The 23,524-nt window shown below is 41.0% G+C and overlaps 1 protein-coding gene across 3 annotated transcripts in view; it reads right to left on the bottom strand.

Annotated features, from left to right (window-relative positions):
* The window catches only part of col5a1 (procollagen, type V, alpha 1), a 77,862-nt gene that overhangs the window by 10,589 nt on the left and 43,749 nt on the right, over positions 1–23,524 (bottom strand). For all 3 annotated transcript variants that reach the window (XM_020634644.3, XM_020634643.3, XM_065965989.1), the window contains 40 exons: positions 21,698–21,790; positions 21,029–21,085; positions 20,782–20,835; positions 20,500–20,553; positions 20,253–20,306; positions 20,079–20,132; positions 19,936–19,989; positions 19,381–19,425; positions 18,626–18,679; positions 18,023–18,067; positions 16,421–16,474; positions 16,290–16,334; positions 15,337–15,390; positions 14,311–14,355; positions 14,054–14,107; positions 13,132–13,176; positions 12,714–12,767; positions 10,179–10,286; positions 9,025–9,078; positions 8,550–8,603; positions 7,747–7,791; positions 7,506–7,559; positions 7,379–7,423; positions 7,225–7,278; positions 7,080–7,133; positions 6,931–6,984; positions 6,301–6,408; positions 6,006–6,095; positions 5,419–5,472; positions 5,060–5,167; positions 4,849–4,956; positions 3,650–3,703; positions 3,448–3,501; positions 3,228–3,335; positions 3,081–3,134; positions 2,863–2,970; positions 713–766; positions 440–547; positions 254–307; positions 107–160 (listed from right to left, as the gene is read on the bottom strand). In XM_020634644.3, the coding sequence (XP_020490300.2) occupies positions 107–160; positions 254–307; positions 440–547; positions 713–766; positions 2,863–2,970; positions 3,081–3,134; positions 3,228–3,335; positions 3,448–3,501; positions 3,650–3,703; positions 4,849–4,956; positions 5,060–5,167; positions 5,419–5,472; positions 6,006–6,095; positions 6,301–6,408; positions 6,931–6,984; positions 7,080–7,133; positions 7,225–7,278; positions 7,379–7,423; positions 7,506–7,559; positions 7,747–7,791; positions 8,550–8,603; positions 9,025–9,078; positions 10,179–10,286; positions 12,714–12,767; positions 13,132–13,176; positions 14,054–14,107; positions 14,311–14,355; positions 15,337–15,390; positions 16,290–16,334; positions 16,421–16,474; positions 18,023–18,067; positions 18,626–18,679; positions 19,381–19,425; positions 19,936–19,989; positions 20,079–20,132; positions 20,253–20,306; positions 20,500–20,553; positions 20,782–20,835; positions 21,029–21,085; positions 21,698–21,790 (2,553 nt within the window). The remainder of the gene's footprint in view (positions 1–106; positions 161–253; positions 308–439; positions 548–712; positions 767–2,862; positions 2,971–3,080; positions 3,135–3,227; positions 3,336–3,447; positions 3,502–3,649; positions 3,704–4,848; positions 4,957–5,059; positions 5,168–5,418; positions 5,473–6,005; positions 6,096–6,300; positions 6,409–6,930; positions 6,985–7,079; positions 7,134–7,224; positions 7,279–7,378; positions 7,424–7,505; positions 7,560–7,746; positions 7,792–8,549; positions 8,604–9,024; positions 9,079–10,178; positions 10,287–12,713; positions 12,768–13,131; positions 13,177–14,053; positions 14,108–14,310; positions 14,356–15,336; positions 15,391–16,289; positions 16,335–16,420; positions 16,475–18,022; positions 18,068–18,625; positions 18,680–19,380; positions 19,426–19,935; positions 19,990–20,078; positions 20,133–20,252; positions 20,307–20,499; positions 20,554–20,781; positions 20,836–21,028; positions 21,086–21,697; positions 21,791–23,524) is intronic.

Genomic DNA, 23,524 nt, shown 5'->3' with positions numbered 1-23,524 from the left:
ACAGTAGTCATTTTGTCATTTTAAATGGAAATTTATATGAATGAATTCACACTTAGAAATGACACAAAATGGTATGGTGAAGCAATAAGTAGTTTGTGACACTCACAGCTTGACCAGCCTCTCCATCATCTCCCTTATCACCAGCTGGACCGTCTAACCCCTGCATAAGAATTACACAGATTCTCAATTATGCATCAAACAAAAACGCCAAAGAATACAGTATCATAAATAAGCTGTATGAAGCAATACATACAGCTGGACCGGGCTCTCCAGGGGGACCAGGGTCACCTGGGAAACCACTTGGGCCCTGAAAATCAATGAAAGTTGCATTACTTCTTTTTGCGGACTAGATTTAAAGTTCAAGGTCATTGCTTGTAGAGTTCCATTGATTTATAAGACATAGTATATTTCAGGAAGTCAAAGATGGAACAAAACTAACAGGGCTGCCTTTGGGACCGTCATCTCCAGCGGGACCCTTAGGGCCGGGAGGTCCAGCTGAACCAGCAGGGCCGGCTTCTCCCTTTTCTCCTCGCTCTCCTCTTGACCCCTGGAATCATAACATGTTTGTTTAGAGATGCTTATCAGCAATACTAGAAGATAACATACGGAAAAATGCTAATTTTGAATTGTCATTCTATGTTATCGTCATTGTACATTAACTCATTTGGAGTCCAGCTAATTAAAATGGAGGACAGTGGTTCAGATAACTTACTGGTGGGCCAACTTCTCCCTGAAGACCTGGTTCTCCTGTTTCACCAGCGTCTCCCTGGAAAGAGAGAGGAAAAGGGGTAGGGAAGGTTAGAGAGGCATACATTATCAGAAAGCTGATTTGTTGAGCCAACATGCTTCTAAAAATCCCATCATTTACAGCAGCCCTCACTGTCCCGGTGCCCTTCTCACCACCCAAATTGCGATAGAAAGAGATGACACAAGAGGTTTCAATCCATCAAGTGTGGGCAGATTGGGTGGCTGGAGCACTGGAGGGCGCTGACCTCACTGTTCTTCCTGGACCCTTCACATATATCTTGTCCTCTTCCTCATGCCTTATTGGATAGTTGCCCCTGTCAACTCACCTATACACTGGGCGCTATCGTTATTCACTGTCAAATAAGACAACAGTCCTCCCTGCTGAGGTTTGCAGCTGATGCAGTCTGCCATACTAGTTTCAGGGGAATTGTTTTGCCAGTGCAATGTTTTGAAGACCAGTAGTCAATCAATAGCACCAAATGATGAGCTGCGTGGTGATGTGTTATGATGAGCATATCCAGACTCTCTGTAGCATGAACAAAAAGCTCTGCATTGTAAGCTGCTGCTCCTCTAAATTAGTGACTGGCTGCCTTCCAAACTCTCTCTTGTTGCCGTTGAGAAATCCACTCTAAGCAGTTGGTACGCCTGTTTGAAAGCATGACTGATCCTTCTGTATTAGCAGCGTACTCCTCTGCTCTAAATGCAATGTTGCATCCGAGAAATTATGCACAGGCCCATGACAACCTGCTCATGTTCCCCCACAAGGGTATGCTGGGAAAAATCTGCTGAGACCGGGGAAAGCAAGAGCATGACAGACAGCTGTTCATCACAGAAATAAGACGGGTGTGTTTACAGAAAGAAAAAAAAAAAGCCTAAGCTCAGTTGCTTGTTGGCTCCCTGTGCCGGCTAATAAAGCGCTGGATCAGCTAAAGAGTGATTAGGGCCAAAAAAGCACTGTGTTTGTTTGCACCGTAGAAGGACAAGACATCCTATGGGAGATTATAAGGGAGCAAAAGGTGATTCTATTGACTGAACTAGATAATGCAAATCACACTATCAATACGAGCAGAAAGCAATGAGAAGGTACAGAGCACTGCAGCTTGGTTGCTGCAAAAGCTACACAATGAAACAGCAGCAACAAATAAAAACAGGAGCTGATTTTAATAATACATTTATCATCTTAGGATTGCGAGAAGAGTGCCTTTGAGTATCTATTTACACCCTCTGCACCAAGCCACAGCACTGTCGAGGATGGCAGCCTGTCCATTAGATGTGCTGTGCATCTGTTACTGTGGGACGGGAAAAAAATGATCATGTCACATTTTAAAAGGGTATCATACTGTACAAAGAGGCGCGGGAAATATTAACAGAGGCAAAAGCCTTGTAAAGAGGCATCATTCAGCATCTTTACCGCAGGGCAATCAAACAAACTGCAAGCACGCTGAATCTGCCAACCGGATAAAAAGTGTATCTCAACCTTTCTTACAGAGACATTTCAATGAAAGATATCCACTCAATCAGGTGCAGGAGTAGTCCGAGGTACAAAATATTATGCCCCCTTCGGGACCTTTTTTGGGGTTTTCTGCCTCTATGGAAAAAATTGCAGAATCATAACTTTAAAACTTTACATCTTCAGATGTATTGTGCATCTGGAACAAAAAGCTGAAGCACAATAAATAAACTATAAATTGAAGGAACTCAAGTCAGCATGTGGAGTCGGCTTCCATTATGCCCTGTTCTTTAACAGCAGTTCTTTAACAGCTTTGACATGTTGTAATCATGTTTTAGGGGGACCGTTTCTGTTGTATTAATATGCACAAAATGAATTTGGTGGACAATGATTTTAATGCTGTCACATTGCAAACTTGAACACACACAAAAAAGTGACAGTAGAGTTACTTAGTTTCTTGAAGTATACCTATGGAAATTATCAACAGTAAAGAGGCACAAAAGATTGGAACTGAAAGGAGTTAATTTGACTTTGTAGATTTCATTTATAATGAGGATCGAAATTCAGCATAAAAATTCATCTGATTGGTATTTGGCTGCATGAACTGCCTAAAGACAACCTCACCTACACAACATTTCCCAGCACATTGCTGAAGAGTATTTTACCTTTTCTCCAACAGCACCTGGGTTTCCAATACCACCAGGAGGTCCCTGAGAGCCATCAGCTCCTGGGGGTCCTGAGGGTCCTCTAGGGCCAGGGGGACCAGGTGGACCCTATATAGAAGAGAGAATAGAGTCTCATTAGCCAAGAAATGTCTCCTGCAAACCGCTATTCACATCTTTAAAGCCCTTATTTAAAGTATAAAATAGTATCAAGCTCTTACCATTTGACCGACATCTCCAGTTTCACCTTTCTCACCAGGAGGTCCAGGCAAACCCTAAAGGAGTGTGCAGACGATTAAATCATACTGTCCCCGTGTTTGTCATTAGTAACATTGACTTCATTTTAAATTTGTTTTTGCAGATCGTACCTGCAGCCCAACTGGGCCTGGGGGTCCAGGGAATCCTCTAGATCCTTCATCTCCCTTCTGGCCAAACAGACCCTGCTGCCCTCTGGGACCAGGCTCACCATCTGCACCCTGTATCAGTCACAACCAGGAGAAAAAAATAGTTGATGATTCTTTTGGTTCAATATATACATTAGATAAGGCATGTTATGACGTAATCAACGAATGCAAACTAGAGACGTACAGCAGGACCAGGTGCTCCAACGGGGCCTTGAGGACCAGTGGGACCAGGTGGACCCTATTGAGGAGAAGGAAAAACAAAAAGATGACCAACAAGCTTATCCTTTGCTTAAATTAACTTTAAAACTCATAAATCCAGAGTAAAATATGACCTGCCATAAGATCTCAGGCATCATAAGAACCCCATTTAGGTGTTAAGTACTTACATGCTCTCCTTTGTCACCCTTGCCTCCTTTCTGTCCTGGCTCTCCAAGCTCTCCCTGGGAAACAAAGACGCACACAATTTAAGACAGGCAGAAAAAAAATATGAAATGAAAAATATTTAAAACACATATATAATACTCCAGAGAAAAGACCCTGACATATTAAAAGTAGATTACATTCTAAACTAAATCATATCACTTCTTTTCAGAAGACACTTTTATAGAGATCTGCCCATTAGTATTTCAATTACATCCCTCCTTTTCTGACAAACGATGTCAAAGATAATTCACTTCTAAAGCAAGTGGGGCTCATGATGAGTCACTGGCGCTACTAGCCGTCCAAACAGAATAGATAATAAGTCCCCATCTCAGCCTGTTTGCACCATCATTCCCACAGTGAGGAACCTTACACCTTTTATTTCAAAGCGTGCACATGCTGTGGGATTTTAGATAAATAATGTTAATAACTGCCAGAGGCAATTACTATTTGGTTTGAGTCAGACAAAGCTCTTTTGTGAGGCAGTATTAGTGTCTTAAATAAAGGCCTGGGGTTGTTCTCTTTTCCGTGGACGAGACTAATAATAAGAAAGAGTCTCAACGTGTGTAAACATTGGCTTTTTATCTACATGGCATATACCCCTCTGTATTCACCAGGTCCGCCTGCATTGCAGGGAACATTGTAAGGCCGGTTAAGAACTGAGGCATTCTTCAAAGCATGAGGGATCATCCTTTGAGTATATTTGTAGCTGATCTTTCTGCAAATGTTTTCAGATTGGATGAGGAGTTGCACCCGCCTCAGAATACTAAAGGGTCACTTTCACACATTCTCTCACTGTCACAAAGTACCTTCTTCTTCTTCTCCTCCGCCTGTTTGTGCGGAAGAGTACAAAGCTGAAACAAGGTAGGTTCACCTTTTAAAGATCTGTTGATCGATGCAAACTCTGTCAGACAAATTCCCCTCTGAGCGTTTAAGGTCACAGGGAGAGAGAGCAGAGGATATCTGCCTCAGATCTCTTCTGTAAAGTTTAGTGTCTTTGTAAGGTGGTTAAGTGTGCATGTTCTGTATAACGGTGATTATAAATGTATGTAATGAGTATAAATGTGTTTGTGTTATGCAGAGAGCTTAATGATTGAAAATTTCAATGTAGATTTAAGAATTTAATTATATTTCTCTTTGCTTTATCAAGAAAATAGCAAATCACCTTGTCACCGTCCTCTCCAGGTGGTCCAGGAGGTCCTCCAGGTCCTGGCAGACCCACAGGTCCCTGAATACCGTCTCTACCAGCTGGGCCTTGGGGTCCTTTCTCTCCCTATTTTTTTTAACCAAAATACAACACCAGAATGTCAACAATGCTCTATCTATTTACAATTTTCTCAATTTTAACAACTTTCTCTGAAATCTGATGGCCTTACCGGTCCACCTTTCTCTCCAGCAGGACCTGGGGGTCCCTGAGGGCCAGGGCGACCAGGGAGACCTGTGGGCCCGGCTGGGCCAGCAGGACCACGTTCACCAGGAGAACCCTACATGACATTGAAATTAATCAATCTGACAATCAAATCTGACAAGAAAATACTAAAGAGATCAAGTATTAAACACTGAAATAGAATTTGAAAATCAAGCTTATCAAAATAATGTAAAAGCTTTTAACAACTAAGGGTGGGATCTTTACTATCAAAAAACAATTTCCAGAGATGGAGAAAGAAAACAGAATGTAAGAGTGAGAAAATAAAAGTGACAGTCTGATGATACGGATGCAGTAAATTGTACTCACAGCAGGACCAGGTGGGCCGTGAGGACCCTCATTCCCTTTCAGACCGTGAGCCCCCTGCAGTACAGAAAAAAATGAAGGCTTTAGAAAACAAACACATCTGTTGGAGAAGCACACTTCCTGCCTTTCACTGGACTCGCTATCTTCAAACAGCATGAGGTGGAAAACCTCCTATAGTTCCCAAAGTTGAGGCTGGGAGCAGATGAGGATAGTTATTTACTAAAAAAACTGCTTCAAATGTCCTTTACATAACAAATGAACAGGTGTACAGCATAATTCATGCATCCTAGAGTTAAACGAAAAGCCATTTCTACCTTCCTTCAAAGTATGCCGAAGAAAAACAACGTGAATTGCATAAGAACCAGAACACGACTTTGTCAAGTTGGAATAAAACATTAAAAATTTAAAAAATCAACAGCCTGGAGCACACTGTTCCTGTTCTGAAGCCCACTCGGGGATCTGATATCATGTCTGACTCTTGAAGTTCACCACAGCTGATTTAATTGCCCAGAACTATTATGCAATAAGCAAGCTGTGAGAGATATTGAATTTGTGTGATGCTATTGTACTGAGCAGAAGGCAATTCTTACCACAGGGCCAGGCAGTCCTCTCTCACCAGGGAAACCTCTTGGCCCAGGTGGACCATCTTTACCTGCTGGGCCAGCGGGACCGGGGTCACCCTATTGGTCAAAGAAAATTACCATTGATCATATGAACACAGCGTATGACTTTGTGTCAATGTATTTCCCAAATACACGTAAGTGAAATCTTCCTATAAAACACAAATTCTGGATTGGAATGTGAAAAACTAGAGTTATTACAGATTACGCTAATAGGGGGCTAAATGAATGGGGGGCTAAATGAATAGCATTTTAAATTAAGCACCTTAGCTCCTTCTTTCCCTGCAGCTCCAGGTAGACCCTGCTCTCCAGGTGGGCCTGGGGGTCCAGGGTGGCCTCGATCTCCCATTGGTCCAGTCTCACCTGTTGGTCCCTACAATCGAAAAAGAGAGAAAAGGCAACAATAAAATCACAACACCGCATTATTCCAAGTTGCAGAGGAGGTGTGAAGACACAAAACTACATCGGAGGAACACTGTGAGCAGAATCAGCAATTTGATACAAAGAAGACGTTAAAATTTCTCCAGCTTTTGCAAAACATGGCGCAGAGAGGCTGAGCATTTGCTGTGTGGGAGGCTTACTAGTCATTAAGGCCACATACAGCTCTGCTATCATCAGTGCTCTCAGCTGGCATTAGCACAGCGGCTGGGAGGGAAAGTCTGTTAAGCGACTATGCATAATGGATGAAGAGCCCATTGCTAATATGAAAGAGTATAAACAACACTTAAGTCATGGCTCGTGATATAGGTACAAGGATAAATCAATTTTTTCGCTTGGAAACAAAATGATGGGAGTGCTCTTATCCGATATCTTATCTTTGTAAAGGAAACCATAACTAATTATACACACATTATGAGTGAGCAACAGTGCAAGATGGTCCATTACTGTGACTCACCTGAGGTCCAACAACACCAGGAGGGCCAGGTGGTCCAGTCTTTCCTTGGAAACCCTGTGAATAACAGAAGAAAAAAAAAACTTTACTGTCGTACAAATTATTCTGTGGAATACGGTTAAGGAGCTGAGTAATCAGACTCATCTACTCACAGTCTCTCCTCTCTGTCCAGGGTGTCCAGGCAGTCCGTCTTTCCCTGCAGGGCCCTGAGAAATTCATAGAAATTCAAGAATTTAGGTGGACAGAATAATAAAGGACAACCACTGGCTTATATATAGACACCTAGATAAAACTTACAGGAGGGCCTTTTGGTCCTGGGAAACCTGTTGGTCCCTGAGGCCCTGGAAGACCCTGAAACAGACAACAAATGAATCCCGGTCAATTACCTCTGCAAACAAAACATGTGAAGAGAAAATAAAAAAAGACTTCATAACAACGTGATGGCACATACCCTCTCACCAGGAGGTCCAGGTGGGCCGTCATTTCCTGAGTTACCCTGGAGAGACAAAAAAGGGAGTTAATGGTGTCCTTTCAACATGAAATACTCAAGAGAAACTGATGTAGTATAATTTCCACACCTTAGGTCCGGCTTTCCCTGTTGGTCCTCTTGGTCCTCTCTCTCCTCTTGGGCCCTTAAAAAAAAAAGATTACAACGCTAGAAAAGGTCTAAAGAGATATTTGTGACCTAAAATATGTCACAATCCACAGTTAAAAGTGTAGGAGTTTCCCCTAAGCATGCTCGGTGTTGATGCTTCATTTCCACTCAGGTGCCAAGCTGGCCATCTGTACATGAGCACGAGTCTGCTGAGTAAGACTTACAGTTGGTCCTCTCTGTCCGCGTGGGCCAGGCTTTCCCGCTGTTCCCTGTGGACACGAAGGACACACACAATGATCAAAGAGGTGGCATCATTAAGAGGCTGCATCCTCCACAAGAATGAATCTGATGCCAGTAGACAGCAACATTTGCAAACACGTTTCAACAGAGCTGTGGCATTTAGGAGCTAAGGGATCATCTTTCATCATTAATTAGGAATAACCTGTTTTGAGAAACAACAATCAGCATTTAGCAGAACTCTCAAAATGGGATATTTTAATAAATAATAATGCACCATTTCATGTTTTTAAAGCAATATTATGAATTCAGTGGTTACATACAAATTTAATGAAGAAAACAATTATATCCTTTGTTAGGTCATTAAGTTTCAAACAATTGCTTCAAAACTATGTTAATGGAATTTCTTCCCCTGTCCTGCCGGGGAGCTTGGCTCGCATAAACTTCACAAATGTTTTGTGAAGATGAAAAGCTTTATTTGCCCTGCTCCATTCGCGGTGGAAAACCATTACTCTTGCAGGCAACCTAATGGCCCATTGCTTAAACAAAGAAAATGAAACATCGCCCAAGTACCACAAAGTGATAAACAACGCTCCAGGTTTCAAAATGAGTTGTGTTAGTAGTAACAAAGACGAAATGCAATCGTCACTCTGTCCTTGGTGAGAATCTTTTGTTTTCGAGCCATGTGACTTTCTCCAGGTTGATAAATCCGAAGCCCATCTCCCGCTTACTACTATTGATTCAACTCCTGTCAGAACGAGCGGAATAATAAGAAGTCTTTCTGACTTACCCGAGTTCCCTTCTCTCCGTTGGCGCCAGGGAAACCTTGGAAACCCTGAGATCCCTGTGTGTGACAAACAAGGCAATTAATCATTCGAGTGACAAACTTTAAATATGATATCCCTTGTTTATTCCCCGAGATTCCACCTAGCATACTGAATGCAACAGGGGAATTGAGTGCGCCATAAATAAAAGCAGCGTTTTATTGTTGACATATCAGGAGCTGAGGCCTGACACCAAACTGCATATTCAAATCCCCTTCGCTCTTTGATCAGGGAGCTTCAAGCCTGTCCAGTTGTCAGACTGTGGCTTTGTATCAGAGAGGCTAAAGGACGAGGCGTCAATAAAGAGTTCAGAGAATCAGCCTTTACATGCAGATATCTTCATTTTTCATTCTCTTTGAATAACAAGCATATCTGTCGTGAGACTCGTGACATACCCGTATATCTATGAGTGCATGTGTGTGTGGTTGTGTGTTTAATTACCTTTGGTCCTTGTCTTCCTGGGTATCCTGGCAATCCGGGAACACCAAGTTTGCCCTGTGAATGACAGAAGCCACATTTGAAATAGATGCTAAATTGTCGTGGGTGTTGCCACCTTTTTTTTTCTTCATGTTTTTAAGTTATGTTTCATGGCTGTCGTCCTCGAATAGGCAGCCCAGGTTTGAATGCCTTTGGCTCCTTTTCCGCATGTCATGTCCCACTCTCTCTCTCCCTGATTACTCTATCCACTGTCCTATCTCTCCAACAAAGACATAAAAAATACATCTATAAAAAAAAACCCTATTCTTTCCCATGTATAGAACAAAATCCGCAGAGCGAAAAGATGTACTGATTTTCCCACAGGGGCAATCAAAATCCCCCAAAACTAAAAGTTCCTCTCAAGAGCTGTAATGTGAAACAAGCTGGCCTCATTGGGCTCACGTGTTACTCCATTTTTACTGTAGTGACATACAGAAAAATAGAATGATCCTTTTTTCTAGCTGTTGAACTCCATTAAAGTATGGGCATGCAGTAGCTGAACACAGCAGTGATTATAAGAAGCAGCTCAGTGTTTGAATGTTAAAATGTTGGCTGCTTGTGCGGACTCTAATCAAAAATGACGACTCAGCTGTTGCACTACGAACACAGTCCAAATGCACTGCGTTTGCTGTGGAACATGGTCCCAAGCTTTACCTCCAAGTCTTACTAATGACTTGCCATCCTATTGTGCATGTTCTCAGTGTTACTCAACATCTGCTGAATCAATTTTTTTAGGCTTTAATGAAAGCCCATTAAGAGGCTGCATCGACTAGGAAAGGATGTCTTTCTTTCCAACAGAAATTGCTTTTTGCTGTGTTGTTAGCAACAGCCTATCCAGAGCTCAATCTGACAATAGGGAATGTGTAGACCGGAATCCATTCAATGCTTGTAGTAGGTTCAAGGGCAGCAGCTATGAAAAATCAGATGCTGTGCATAAGAGAACCATCAGACAAAACCATTTTCCTTATTACAGTCCTGATGAACCATAATCCTCGATCAATCGTGATCAACAACCTTTTTTTTCTATTAGCCAGTTTAATAATGAGAGCAGAGGATGCAGTATAGTGGGATATCAGTGTTCAGGTTGTAGAAGCTAAACTTAAAAAAAAAGACCTTACCTTCTCACCACTTGGGCCAAGAGGACCAGAATCTCCTGGAAGACCTGAGCGACCCTTTGGTCCCTCTGGGCCATCTTCACCTCTGGGTCCAGCTGATCCAAGCTCTCCCTAAAAAGCACATAAAGCATATTTGACATATTATGCTACATTCACTGAGAGCATTAGGAACAAAGACATTCAGAAAACATGGTGCTTGTCTCCTACACGGGCGGGGCATTGGCAAAACCCATGTGACACAGATACAGGAACGGACTCTGCGAGTCTTGTTGTTTTGAACGATCTCTGATAACAGCTTTAATGTTAAGACAGCGTAAATACCAGTAAGAACTCTTCCGCATTGGGCTGGTAAATTTGCTGTTGTTGTGCACTATACTGCCATGGTGTGTCAATCAGCAAAAAGCAGGAAACATGCAAAAAACTGAAACCACATGACAGAAACATTACTCCATAATATCACCAGCAGTTAAAAACGTTAAACTCAACTCAATTTAAAGGTCTGAAAATCCTCAAAAGGCTTCTGACAAATCAAACAGAGTCAGTCATGATTATATTTTCTGCTAAATCCCATTAAGTTTTTGTCACATGAAACTCTCCACTTTGTTTGTTTTTTTGTGCATGCATCTCTCATTGGTTTGAGTTTGGCGAAACCCTAACACCAAGACAATTTGTGTGCAATCAGAATGAAAGAAATATTGAAATCAGAATCTGGCTACAGCTCTGGGATCAGCTGCTTTGTTCTGAGCAAATATAGCCTTTTATAATTGTTCCTCTGAACCGATAATCCCCAGGGATCTGTTTTGTCTTTTACCTTTACTTGTTTCTTTTTTAATCTATTTTAAATATTAGATTAACATGCTTATGATTGGAGTTTTCATTGAGGGACATTACAAGTTGTCATAAAAAGAGAGGATTTATAAATACTGTATTCCCTGTCAACAACTTCATATCCCACTACTTTCCTTTTGTGTTATGCATCCAAAATATTCTCATGTTCAGGAAATAAGTCGGTCCATTCTGGGTAACCCAGGCTGCCCTTTTAAAACTGTTGTGAGTGGAAAGTTGCTTAAAGAATCAAGGAAGGCTCTTTTCCCTCACTGCCTGCCCCTCAAAGCTGTTAGCAATCCTATTATTGCTTCTCTGTGTTCGTGCGCACGCCTTCTAGCAGGACACACACTAAATGACAGATTACAAACTCGCCCTGACAACCAGTCGCCGCTGCAGGGATCCGATGGTGTGTGAAAGGTATCTACTTAAAGCCTTGTGCGGAGACTTGCACAAGCGCACGCCCACACTCAAGTACACATAAAACGACATCAAGCTAACTGTACTTGTCTCACACACACACTTGCAAGCTCATCAAAGAGAGATCTCTGACTTGAGCGAGCATGCACACGTACTTTTCATAGGGATGCTTGAACAAAAAAAAAATTGAGTCATTTAGATTCTGGTCCATGTGTGTCTCCTCCAGAGCAGAGGGCCTCCTCAAATCCTTGCTTTCATCTGAATCTGCTACATCTCCAGAGAGAAACAGGCTGAAGCCCCATGTCTCTCTCTCGGGTTTGAAGGGGTTTAAAGTGCCATTGATTTCTCCTTCCTTTTCGGTGCCAGGCTCGAGACAACCAGGTCAGGGATTGGGAGGGGGTTTGACGCTTGAAGTATGGGCTACAGGAGAGTTGTGTTTCTCACTGTAGAAGACTTGTTTGACATTGTAAATCCCTAACGCAGGTATTTCGGGTTACACCTGTCAAACTTGAGATTTTCACCTGAAGTTTTTGAGATTAAGGCTGACGGGAAAGTGGAAGATGGGGGGGGGATGCTCGTGTAAACACATACGCACACACAAAAACACACACACACTAACAGCTGGCGAAAGGAGCGACACCTTATGCTTGCTCATTACCCACAATTCCACAGCAGTCACAAGGGCTTAGGCCACCTGAGGTTAACATGTGAAAGAGTTGTTGTTACTTTCACGAAGTTCCCCTAAGGGTCAAACTGAGCCCCAAAAAAAACATTTTTTAGATTTTGAATGCAGAATTTCTACCCCTGTGATTTATATCAAGAGATGTTTTACTGGCACACGCATCTCGATTTCATGTGGGACTCATCCCCTTATCATCAAGTTATCGAGGCTGTTCATTTTTTATTTGCTTCTTGGACTGTTCTTTATATGATTGTGTTTACACAGCCGTGTTAAATACTCAATTCTGATTGGCTAATTGACCCCCTTCATTGCCATTTCTCTTCGCTTATTCATGTTTATTTGCTGTGCTATGGTAATCCAGGGGGGGCGATACAAGTTCATCTTTTTCTCTTCCTTTGTTTGTCTGTTGTCTTTTTCTCTTCTTTGATATTTACAACAGCTGTTAAGTACAGTTTTTTGTTTTCTGTATGATGCTGGGTTTTTTTTTAAAATTGTTTATATGTACTGTTTTTATGTGCAAGCTGTTTCAAACCTGTTACCACTTGTTGGATTATTTAAGCAGTTTAGTAGTTTCTTGTTGTTGCGAACAGTTTAAAAAAAATATGGCTTACCCTGTCGCCCTTGATGCCCATATCTCCCTTGAAGCCTGGGAAGCCATCTTCTCCCTTGAAAGAGGATAACGGAGACGAACAGATGAGGATGTAAAATAAAGGAATATGAATAAGATAATAAGGGTGATAAAAATCATTTGTGTGGGTATTCACACACTCAAAGACAAGCATACATACACAAAAACACACACACAATATTGTACGGTCTTGGCAAGACCTGCTGTTGCCATAGAAACTCTTAATCGCCTTTTCTTTCCCGCTCCAGTACCAACAACATTCATATCAGGTTTTACAGGATTTCATTGAGAATATCATTAGCGTGAATTAAAGCATGCAAGGCCAGGAGTAATGTTAGGTATAATTCACTCCCTTTCACACTTTCTATTCCCTTCCATACCAACAGTCTGAGCTCTCCTACCTTTTCACCCTTGTGTCCTTGGAGACCACGTACACCGTCGGCTCCCTGTGATGCAAGAACAGACAGGCGTTACAGGCTGGCAGGGGTGCATAGTGGACAAACAGAAGGGGCTGAGTGTAGAACATAAATTACAACATGAGCCGGGAGGATATTTACAACCAATCTGGGCATTTACGTTATTTTAAAAGGACGCTTCAAAGTCAGAAAGTAGCCAATTATCACTGTTTGTCTCCACAAATGTGTCAACAACGAGTGCATGGAGGGTGCACTAATGGATGCACTTAGATGTGTTTTGGTTGTAATTTTAAATGTGATTAATTCTCAAGGTATTTCAAATCCTCTCAACTAATTCGGTGGCCACGAACACACTTGAGACTCGAAGTCAAGCCACTTGTTTGATCCCCTCTATCAGGGGACGCTTTAATGAGTGGATCAATCACATCCCTCTTTGACAAGATTTCTTTAATCTTGGTTTTAAAACATGTGAAGGACCATGGATCTTGAGCTGTTATCAGCCCCTGTGGCTAACCTTAGTGCCACCTTCGAGTAATGAAAGTAGTAGTAGAAAGTAGTAGAAGATCTGTACGGCTGATTTTCCTATTTAGTTATTTTGCACCATTAAGGTTGTTTTTATGTCTCTGTTTTGATCAGAGGACATGGAACCATTACAGACAATTCCTCTTTTCAGAAAGGTTAGTAGAGCAGGAAATTAGGGCTTTGAATTAGTTAGAAAAAATAAATAAAATTCAAAAACGCCCTTGGTTGTCGCACAAACCTTGGAAACAACAACTAAATGTTTTCCCTGAGGCATTTTAATACGTTTGTATGCAACATTTAGCCCATTGCATGTGCGATTTGCAGTCTACCACCACTAGATTGTGTTATCAAAAATGTATTTCTTTGGGGTTTGTAATCATCTTACCTTCACGCCCCGGGGTCCAGGATAACCAATGGGTCCTTGAGGGCCGGCAGGTCCCTGTGGAGATAGATGCTTGGTGAGAGCTTGTTGCAAAAACACAATTAGAGTAACCTTGGTGCTAACATTATCTACAAAAGTGCTATTTTTTTTATGCTAATGTATCTCAACTAAGAAAAATGGAGGGGAGAAACTTCGAAAAGCATACATAAATTAAGAAGAACAAAGTGAGCTCCAAAAGCAGAGAAAGAAATCAAACTCACCAAGTGTCCTTTCTCTCCAGGAGGTCCCTCCTTTCCAGGGTGACCCTGTAAATTATTAAGAGAAATATTATTGCATCTCATTTCAGTGTAATTACCACCATAAATACAATAAAAGCCTCTTTAACTAAGAGATTAAGTTTTAATGCCATTGGAGTATGTATCAAAATGGAAAATTGGAATGAGAATTCAATCTCATTTGGGATTTTTATCCTTAATGTAAAGTATAAATGAGGCACTCCCGGCTATTACTAGGATCTGAAAGCTAAGACTGCCCTTTTGGGACCTCACAATACATTGCACACATTCTGAACATGCAAGTGGTCTGACATACTATGCAGAAGACACAAAAAAAACATACATCTAATAGAGACTTCTGGTAAAAGGGAGAGGGAAAAAAAAGACTGGAAGGAAATTGATTGCATTCTCAGGAGACAAAGTAGCTTCACAAAAGCCTCTGATGGGTTTTTTTTTTTTCATGACGTGAGAGAGGATGGAGAGGGAAATAGATACTAAAGAGGACAAAAATCCTGGGCAGGGTAGGAGCATTAAGACTGAGGGAAAGAATATCACGGTTGATGGAAGCTGCAACAAATGGATGAATAAAAAAAGCTGAAAAGGGCATAGAGCTATTTCTATTCCTTAAAGACTCTGGGGGCCATTAAAGGACCAGGGGACATCTTGTACAGTGTTTGCTCTGCTCTTCCTCTCTTTTTCTCTTTCATTCCAGTTATTCATATTTCACAGCCTCTCTTGTCTCTGGCTCTCTGAGGTGCCACCTGGTTCCTTCTGAGGCACATCTGCCATTAGCGCAGGTGTCTTCTGTGCTGTCTGTGCAGAGGTGGGTTGCACAGCTGTGTGATGTGTTCATAGTAAGTGTCATACACATGTCTCTGTCAAATAATTATACGAGTGTTTTTTGAAAGCGCTAAGGGTTGTTTCTCATCGGCAAAAAAAGAAACGGAAAATGTGAGAAAGAGACATCTGAAAGCACGCTAAAGGTGCTAGCTTGATTTTTCAAAAACTCACCGGTGGTCCATCGGCTCCTGGCATTCCTGGCAAGCCTGGTTTTCCAGTGGGACCCTTAATTAAAGAGAAGACAAGATGTTGAAGCAAAATAGACAATATAGAATAAAAGCTAAAGGTTATAGGATTCATAAAAGTCCATAAAGAAAGTTTACAGTCATGCTAGCTATAGGCACAGTAGTGTATTAAGCGACTGAAAGTGCTAACGTCAGCATGCTAAAAAAACAATAAAGACTACACTAATTTTTTGTAGGTATAGAGTATACCATGTTCAAAATGTTACTTTATGGTGCTACAATGTGCTAAAATAAGCAAATGCTAATATGCCAAACATTTTAGTTCAGCACCTTAGCGTGCTAACGTTGGCAAATTAGCAGTGATAGAATCTAAAAAAAAAAAAAAGCTGATAGGAAAACCATCCTGTTAGTGAGTTTTAAAATCCATGATTAACTTGTGCTGCTTAATACTTCTTTGAACATGTTCAAATATCCATTTTCTACTCAAATCTTTTGTGATGCATCCAACATCACAGCTTTCAAGATTTGTATTTTCAATCACAAGGAACACCTACATTGTTCTTTCATTCCAACTGTTCAACAACTAACTGAACCCCCTCCATAACGTCTGGCAAATGTGATTAAGCTAGAATTGGATTAAAATGTATCAGGTTTTAAATCTATCTGTACTGTCTACTATGCAGTATTTAGGCCGTGTGTTGTGGACCAGGACGTGTTTGCATAATGGTGTGATAAGCACTTGGAATTGAAAAAAAAGATAGCAACCCAGCTTCAGCTCATGCAAATGAATGAGACAATTTCCTGCAATTGTATAGATTTGAGGCCTGTGTGTTTATTAACATTTTATCAAGCTGGCAGATTTTTGTTTTTCTGTGGGGTTGCAGAAACAGCATTTTTCAGAATATATCATAGTTAATCAGTGATCATGTAATATCTCACCTTCTCTCCTGGAGGTCCGATGGCTCCTTGGGGCCCTGCAAGTCCCTGTGGAGAGAATAGGAGAGTCTCAGAACATTTTGTTTGATGGATGGAGGACACGTTTAATGTTGGACAACCTGTTCTTCACCCACCTGAGCACCTGGGTTGCCTTGCTGTCCTGGAGGTCCTGGCTCACCTTGAGGTCCCTAAAAACGAAATTGGATTATTTAGATAATCTCATTATAAAACACAGAGATTGATGACTTTATTTACTAAGGAAAGAGTGATTTGTTCCTCCATATGGCCCATTAAGAGTGAAATGTCGCTCCTAACAGGTATAAATTAGAAGCCGTCTAGTCGCGCGTCACTGCATTATTACCTTTTACACCTAAACAAGCCATAATTTTTACACAAACAGAACAATAAGTAGATACAGGACAAACACATTTTTCTCACACCTTTTCTAATGAAAGAAACTGCTGAAGCACAAACCCAAAACACCTTCCCTCTCAGATAACAGGCAATCAATTATGTTGCCCCGGTGCCGGAGTGTGGGAAAGCGGTTCATCTTCAATCTCTACCTAGTTGGAACGATCCCAACAGATCAGACAAGCTGCTGCAGATGGGTATTCTCTCATGAACAGGCGCTGCGAGAAACAACAGGCCATAGTACGGCTGCTGGAATGGATCTAATCAGTGTATTCCTGTTTTTACCTCCTAAGTATCTTGTGTGTGTTACTGAGAGGGCTCATGAGGCCATGTCCTGGATTTCCGGATACAACAAGATAAAGAGATTACTTTTTTTTATTGCCTTTTGGGGCTCTGAGGCAGCAGTTTATGTTTAATTTGATCAGAACAAATATTTCCAAAAACGCATTTCAGTCATTTGCAAGCAGAGTTATCAAACATTAGCTGGTTTCAGCTTCTCAAAGGTCACATATTATTCTCATTTTCAACTAACTATATATACAACTATACAACTATATAATAATGTTCAGAACCCCCCAAACCATGTCTGTAAAGTTTCTTGTTAAAAATCCACTCTGATCCTGTATTTGGTCATGCCTTTAAACCCCTCTATTTCAGCCCTGCTAAGAACAGGCTGTTTCTGTGCCTGTAGCTTTAAATGCATGTGAGCTGTGTCCGACCACGCCCCTCTATGGAAGGGGATTTAGCTTGGGCTTTTTCACTCCATGCCCGATTGTTTACGATGAGAACGCAGACTTAGAGGACAGAACGAACACCTAGCTGTGGAAGTGTCACCCACCTGGGGGAGGACTTACTGCCATTTGTGATGTCATGAAGGGAAAATCTCCAAACAGCCTGTTGGAGCACATATTTTTTAAGAGTGGAGCAGGCAAAAGTTGGAGAGGGAGGACTTCTCTTATAAGTGGGGTGGTTTACAGACAGGCTAGGGACACATAATAGTGTTCAATAAACGCTTAAAAAAAAAAGATTTGTTGCATAATATGTGACCTTAAAATGTGAGGATTAGCTGTTTTTCTCTGTCATACATTATAAAAACAAAATGAGGAGTACTTCAGTACTGTCGGTTGGACCAACGAAGAATTTCGAAGACATCACTTAAGATTTTTCAATTTTTTCAACATTTTATAGACAAAAATATTCACTATTACTCCTGGAAAGACAATTGTTGACAAACCATTTGTCATAGCCTGATGTTTTCACCCCCAGAAAGAAAGAGACTGTCTGATACAATTAATTGTCACTGTAATTGATTCAGATTAACTCACTATGTTTCCTTTGGGTCCAGGGTGGCCGTCCATTCCTGTGACGCCCTACAACAGATCAGACGAAAAAAAGGACATAAGGAGCATATAAGGGCAAGTCAGAAAACACACTGTTACACACTGAAAAAGTGTGTTTTGTTCTGTGAGCATTTTCCTTTTAAATCTCATTCTTAGCGCCGAACACATTTATTTTAATGTTGTTTTTGGAGCTTTTGCTCTGCACTGTATGGATTTAAGAGTTTGATTTATTGGATTGGGGATCTCTACATCTTGCACAGGGATATCAGCACATGATTGATGCGCTCTGCCCGTGTTAAATTAAATCAGATGAAACAATATAAACATTAGGTTTAAGCTTTGCTCTGCTGCAGACATTAGTCTGAGACACTGGGTTTAAACTCAATAACATATTCTGCTTTTTGTGCATGCTGTCTGAAATATATTGAGTTTTGTGTTTCCCTGTGGGTGCTGTGTGCTCAGGCTTTTGTTCTTGTTGTTTGTGAGATGGTAGCAAAAAAAATTATTCTGCTATGTAAACAGTAAATCTGATGAAAAAGTGTGTGTATGAAAAGTTGTGTGGAGGGTGTGTGAGGCAGGGGGGCTCACAGGGGGTCCGGGAGGTCCCTGAGGTCCTTTTGGTCCCAGCAAACCGCGGGGCCCCTGAGGGGAGAAAAAAAAGAGAAAGGAAATGAGATTGAGAAAGATATCACACCTGTGAAAAGACTGATGAATTATTAAACATGTTCAGTTAAGTCGAGCTTCAGAATGATTCTGCTGGAGAAAATCTGACTTCCCAAATGTCCTTGAGGATATTCTGCAGAGTCAGATTGTGAAGAAAAAAAAGCTAAAATACCTTTCTTTTCTTTCTTTTTTTTTTTTAAATTTACTACACGTTAATTCCCCACAGCTATGCCTACCAAACACTGCTTTGAATTTCTGTGCTTTGCCTTGCAGCTACAGTTACCCTGAAAAGACGTATTGTCCTGGCAGGGAGAATTCAAACCAATTTAGCACACCCTGGTGGACAAAAATAGTCCTAACAGCCAATATTGAGGGCGCCTTGCTTGCTCTGTGGGGAATATCCTCCATGGGAGAGTGGGAGGCTATTCTAACAAGCTTGATGTGAGCTGCCTGCAATCCCCACCTCCAAAGACTCTCTTGTACTGGTGTAGCACTAGCAAAGCATAACAATCATGCACCTCTCTGCAGGGAAAAGCCCAAAAAAAAATCTCCATATATATGAATATGAACACATGATGTATGATCTCATCGGACGGTATGATAATTCGCTATCACGATGACACGCTCTGTCATACAATTTCTCAGTGCAAGGCCGAACAGTAGCAAATGTGATCACTCACTGGTTCACCAGGAAGTCCCCTGGGTCCGATCTCTCCATCATCTCCCTGGGAAAGAGAGAGAAACGGGTCAGAACGTGGAACAGGCCGTGAATGATAATGGAGGAGAACAAAAGTGAGGATGTGTGTGTGTGTGTGTGTGTGTGTGTGGATTGAGAGATAATGGGAAGGAGCAAAGGAGACGGAGAAAAGGCAGAGAGTGGATTCAGGTTGCGTCAGCTGTGGGTAATGAGGGCGAGGAGGGAGATTAGAAGAAGATAAAGGTGCCAGAGATCAGAAATATTAGGGAGAAGATTGAGTCAGAAGGGGAGACTGGGTGAGAAAGTGGATGTGGAAATGTGGGTGCAAACAAAAGACGGTTTAGAAGGAGGAAGAAATGGAATTCAGGGGACTCTTTTGCAGCATGCTTACAACTTAGTTTGTTATATGGCTAAGAGACATCACCCACAAGGCAAAAACTCTTTTTTGATTTAATCAGTTTTTTAAAGCTGGAAATCCAAAAGTAAAAAAAAAAAAATGGAGTGGGAGAGGTGTGAAAGTGTAATTTTTCTCTTATACCCTCTCTCCATCCTCTCCAGGAGCACCAGGAGGTCCAGTTGGTCCAGATTCACCCTGTAAGAGCACACATGTAGATTAAACATTCACACACACAAGAACACAAATACACACTCTTTAATGGCACTGCAAAAAAAAAAACATACTCTGTGTCCTTTTTCACCAGGAAGTCCAGCCAGACCATCAAACCCTCGGTCTCCCTGAGGAGTAGAGAAAAAAAAAAGTTCCTTGTTCAGGCTTCAAATACACTTTTTGAAACAGGGGATGATGATGAAATATGGTGCATTGAAGTGCATCATGAAATATGGTAGAAAAGGAACCTTAGGGCCAGACTGTCCTGGCATGCCCCTGGCACCATCAGATCCAGAACGACCCTATAAAAAAAAACAGTTATATAACATGCCTGCACACACACAACAGTATTAGTGCGAATAAAACAGTGTAGACAAGTACAGACCTGTTTCTATGCAGAATTTATAAACGTATTAAATCTTTTCTGTGCGACTATCAAAAGACAAAATACAGCTCTTCTTTGCTGTTCCCAGCTTGTGTCTCTGTTGCGCTTACCCTTCTGCCAGGCTTTCCAGAGGGTCCTGTGGGTCCCAAAGGTCCACGTGGTCCCTGAACAAAAGAAAAATAACTTTAACTTTACATTTGAACTTTATTCAAATTCCTTTCTATTTCCATTTTGATAGTGAAGTAAAATACAACCAGCAAAATTTACTTCCTTTAACAAATACAAAACTTTATCCAAGCAAACACAATCTGACAACTGAAATACTGCACTTGTTCCAGTGATAAAATAAAAGCAAAATTTGCATTATTTTTTTTTTTTTTAATATTCCGTACCTGAGGACCGGACTCTCCAGACTCTCCCTTCAGCCCTGCCACACCAGGAGGACCCTGCGAAGAAAACAAGTAGAAGATTATATTTGCCACTTAAAACAAAATCAAGTTCTCCACTCACTTACGAACTGTTTGAATAAATTCATATTTTGAACTGCAGACTACAACAACAGCAGATCAGATTTGTGAATTTAAATTTCGATTTGATTTTCAGTCCGTGTTTGCCGTGAGGTGTATTTGCAAAACATACCAGAGGGCCGGATCTGCCTGTCAGTCCCATCGGACCTGTGGGGCCACGCATAGCCAGCTGAAAAGAAGACATGAGCAAAAATCAGGAAGACTGAAAGGAGATTGAATGTTGTAGATTTCACTCATATAAGATCAAATATGACGGGGTGGAATCCATTGACATGTGAGTGTTGTGAGTGTATGTGTGTGCTCACGTGTTCAATGAAAATACAAATATCATACATTTATATTCATGCAATATTTTAGCATAAATAAAATAGAATAAATAAAAACAATAGTGTTCACAAGAAGATTGCTACAAAGACAAAAACAATCACAAAATGTTCAAATTTGCAGACACAAAAGGTAGAAAATGACCAAAGCGACAAATATAAAGACACAAAAGGAAGAAAAGGAAAAGTAAAACAATTAAAAAAAGCTTCAGACATAAAGACGGATTACAAAAAGAAAAGAAAAACTACTGATGTAAGGACAAAAAAGGAAATAAAAAGCAAAAACAAATAAACTACAACTTCAAAGAAAAACAATGGCGAAAAAACTAGAAAATAAAGGCAACAAAATAAGATATGAGAAAATAAAACAAGATATGAGAGAAAGTACAGATAAAAAGAAATGCTCCATAGGTAGACTTAAAGACATTCTCGAGATGTGTTTCTGTGAGAACTGTTACCCTGGCCTGCTGCATGATGGCTTGCATCTGAGACTCCTGTGCTGATACTTGAGGTCCCTTTTGTCCTGAGTCGCCTCCAGAGCTGAACCTGAACTGTGGACAGAATCACATATTGATGAGACTTTTTACTCCTGTTAAGATAAAACCACACAGCACAATGTTAGAAAAACCAGAAAAAGCTAGAAGAAATGTGGAATGACTTAAGTTCTTGCAACCAATTTTTTGTAAATTGTATGTTTTCGTCCTTTGTGTATCTGTCTGTAACTTTGTGCTTTTTTTGCAGTTGACTAACTTTGCCAGGTCTCCCTTGGAAAAGAGGTTCTTAATCTCAATGGGACACACCTGGTTAAATAAAGGTTGAATAAAAATATCAAGTGATATTCCCTACAGTATCTTAAATATTATTTTGATACAGTATCCTTGTCTTGAAACTATGCAACAGATGTTAAACTAAGCACCATCCTAACAGCCAAACCTGGACCATCTGAGGGAGCCTTCCAAATTCTACTGCCATCTGGTGGTCAAACACTGGTATTGCATCTTATTTGAATTTCAAAGCTTGTGTTCTGGCCAGGCATTTTGGGTTGGGTTACACAGCACACACACAGCCCTCAGGAGACTGACTGTCGGTGGGTTTACAGATGCACAGCAACACCGCAGTGAAATACAGCGCCGGATTTCATCACAGAAACGTTGTTACCAAGAAGCACAAATACAAACATTTGATTCAGAACATCAGGGCTGAGTCAGATCAACTGCAGCACAAAACTTTTCTGCAAATCCCTCCATTTCTTCCCTCTGTCTAGGTTTGATTAAATATTGGCCCTTCCCTTCGCTATCTTACCCCAAATCAAATATATGCAGCTATTTCTTTTTTTCCCCCTGCCAATCTGTGAGCCATCGGGTCTGTCTTCGATTCTTTTCCTTCTTCTTTGCTGCACTTTTTGTCATTTCTGCTTTACTCACGTTCCTATGCATCATCAAACCTGAACACAATGTTCTGCAGCATTCAATTGTTGACTGGCAAAGCCGGGAAAAAAAACAATCAAACACTCTGATTGGAACTGCACTGTCAATCAAAAATTAAAATGAAGATGCATCACTCGTGGATGAATGTAAGTGGAGCGTTTAAGAAGCCACAGAAACACAAAGATTTGTCATTTTAACTCTTGTGTTGTTTCCATGATTTCAATACTGAGCCAAAGAGTCCGCTGGTGAAAGAAGGGGTGAAACAACAATGCATGTTTCTCATTAGCCTCGGCGCTCAAGGATCAAGTTTCAAGCGGTGCTTTCTGCCAGTGGATAAAGCAGAAAGACTTTGAGTTCCTGTCCAGACGGAGCCTGACACATGGCTCACCCAGACAGCTCCGTGGACCCCCGAAACCACAGCCTCACATCTGTTCAACCAATCAGCTCCAATAGCAGCGGCAATTTGTTACAAGAAAAATAAAGTATAAAAAAAGTAGACAGTGGAGGAAGTTGTTAGGCTGGCTATGGAAGTGTCGAAGGCAAATCATTAGATGCAGCTGAAGCTACAGAGAGAAGCTACAGTGTTGCTTTGCTTCCTGTCTGAAGCGAGATCACTTCCTGGATGGTTGGGCGATAGCATAGCTTACATTTTTAAACTTAAGAATGTGGAAGATGTCAAAATGATGTAGAAGGAAACTCCCTTTAAATAGTAAGTCTAGAAATCAAAACAGCTGAGAGTGAGCACTTAACATAACAAATAAGGTGGCGAGTTCAATCATTCAACACACCACAAGGGGATGCTAAAGCTCAGATATACAGGATACAATTTTAATAAGGGACATGTCTATTTAAAAAAAA

This window comes from Labrus bergylta, chromosome 17 (assembly GCF_963930695.1).
Source record: "Labrus bergylta chromosome 17, fLabBer1.1, whole genome shotgun sequence".
In the NCBI taxonomy this organism is placed as follows: Eukaryota; Metazoa; Chordata; class Actinopteri; order Labriformes; family Labridae; genus Labrus; species Labrus bergylta.
This window is presented reverse-complemented; position numbering and strand designations above follow the sequence as displayed.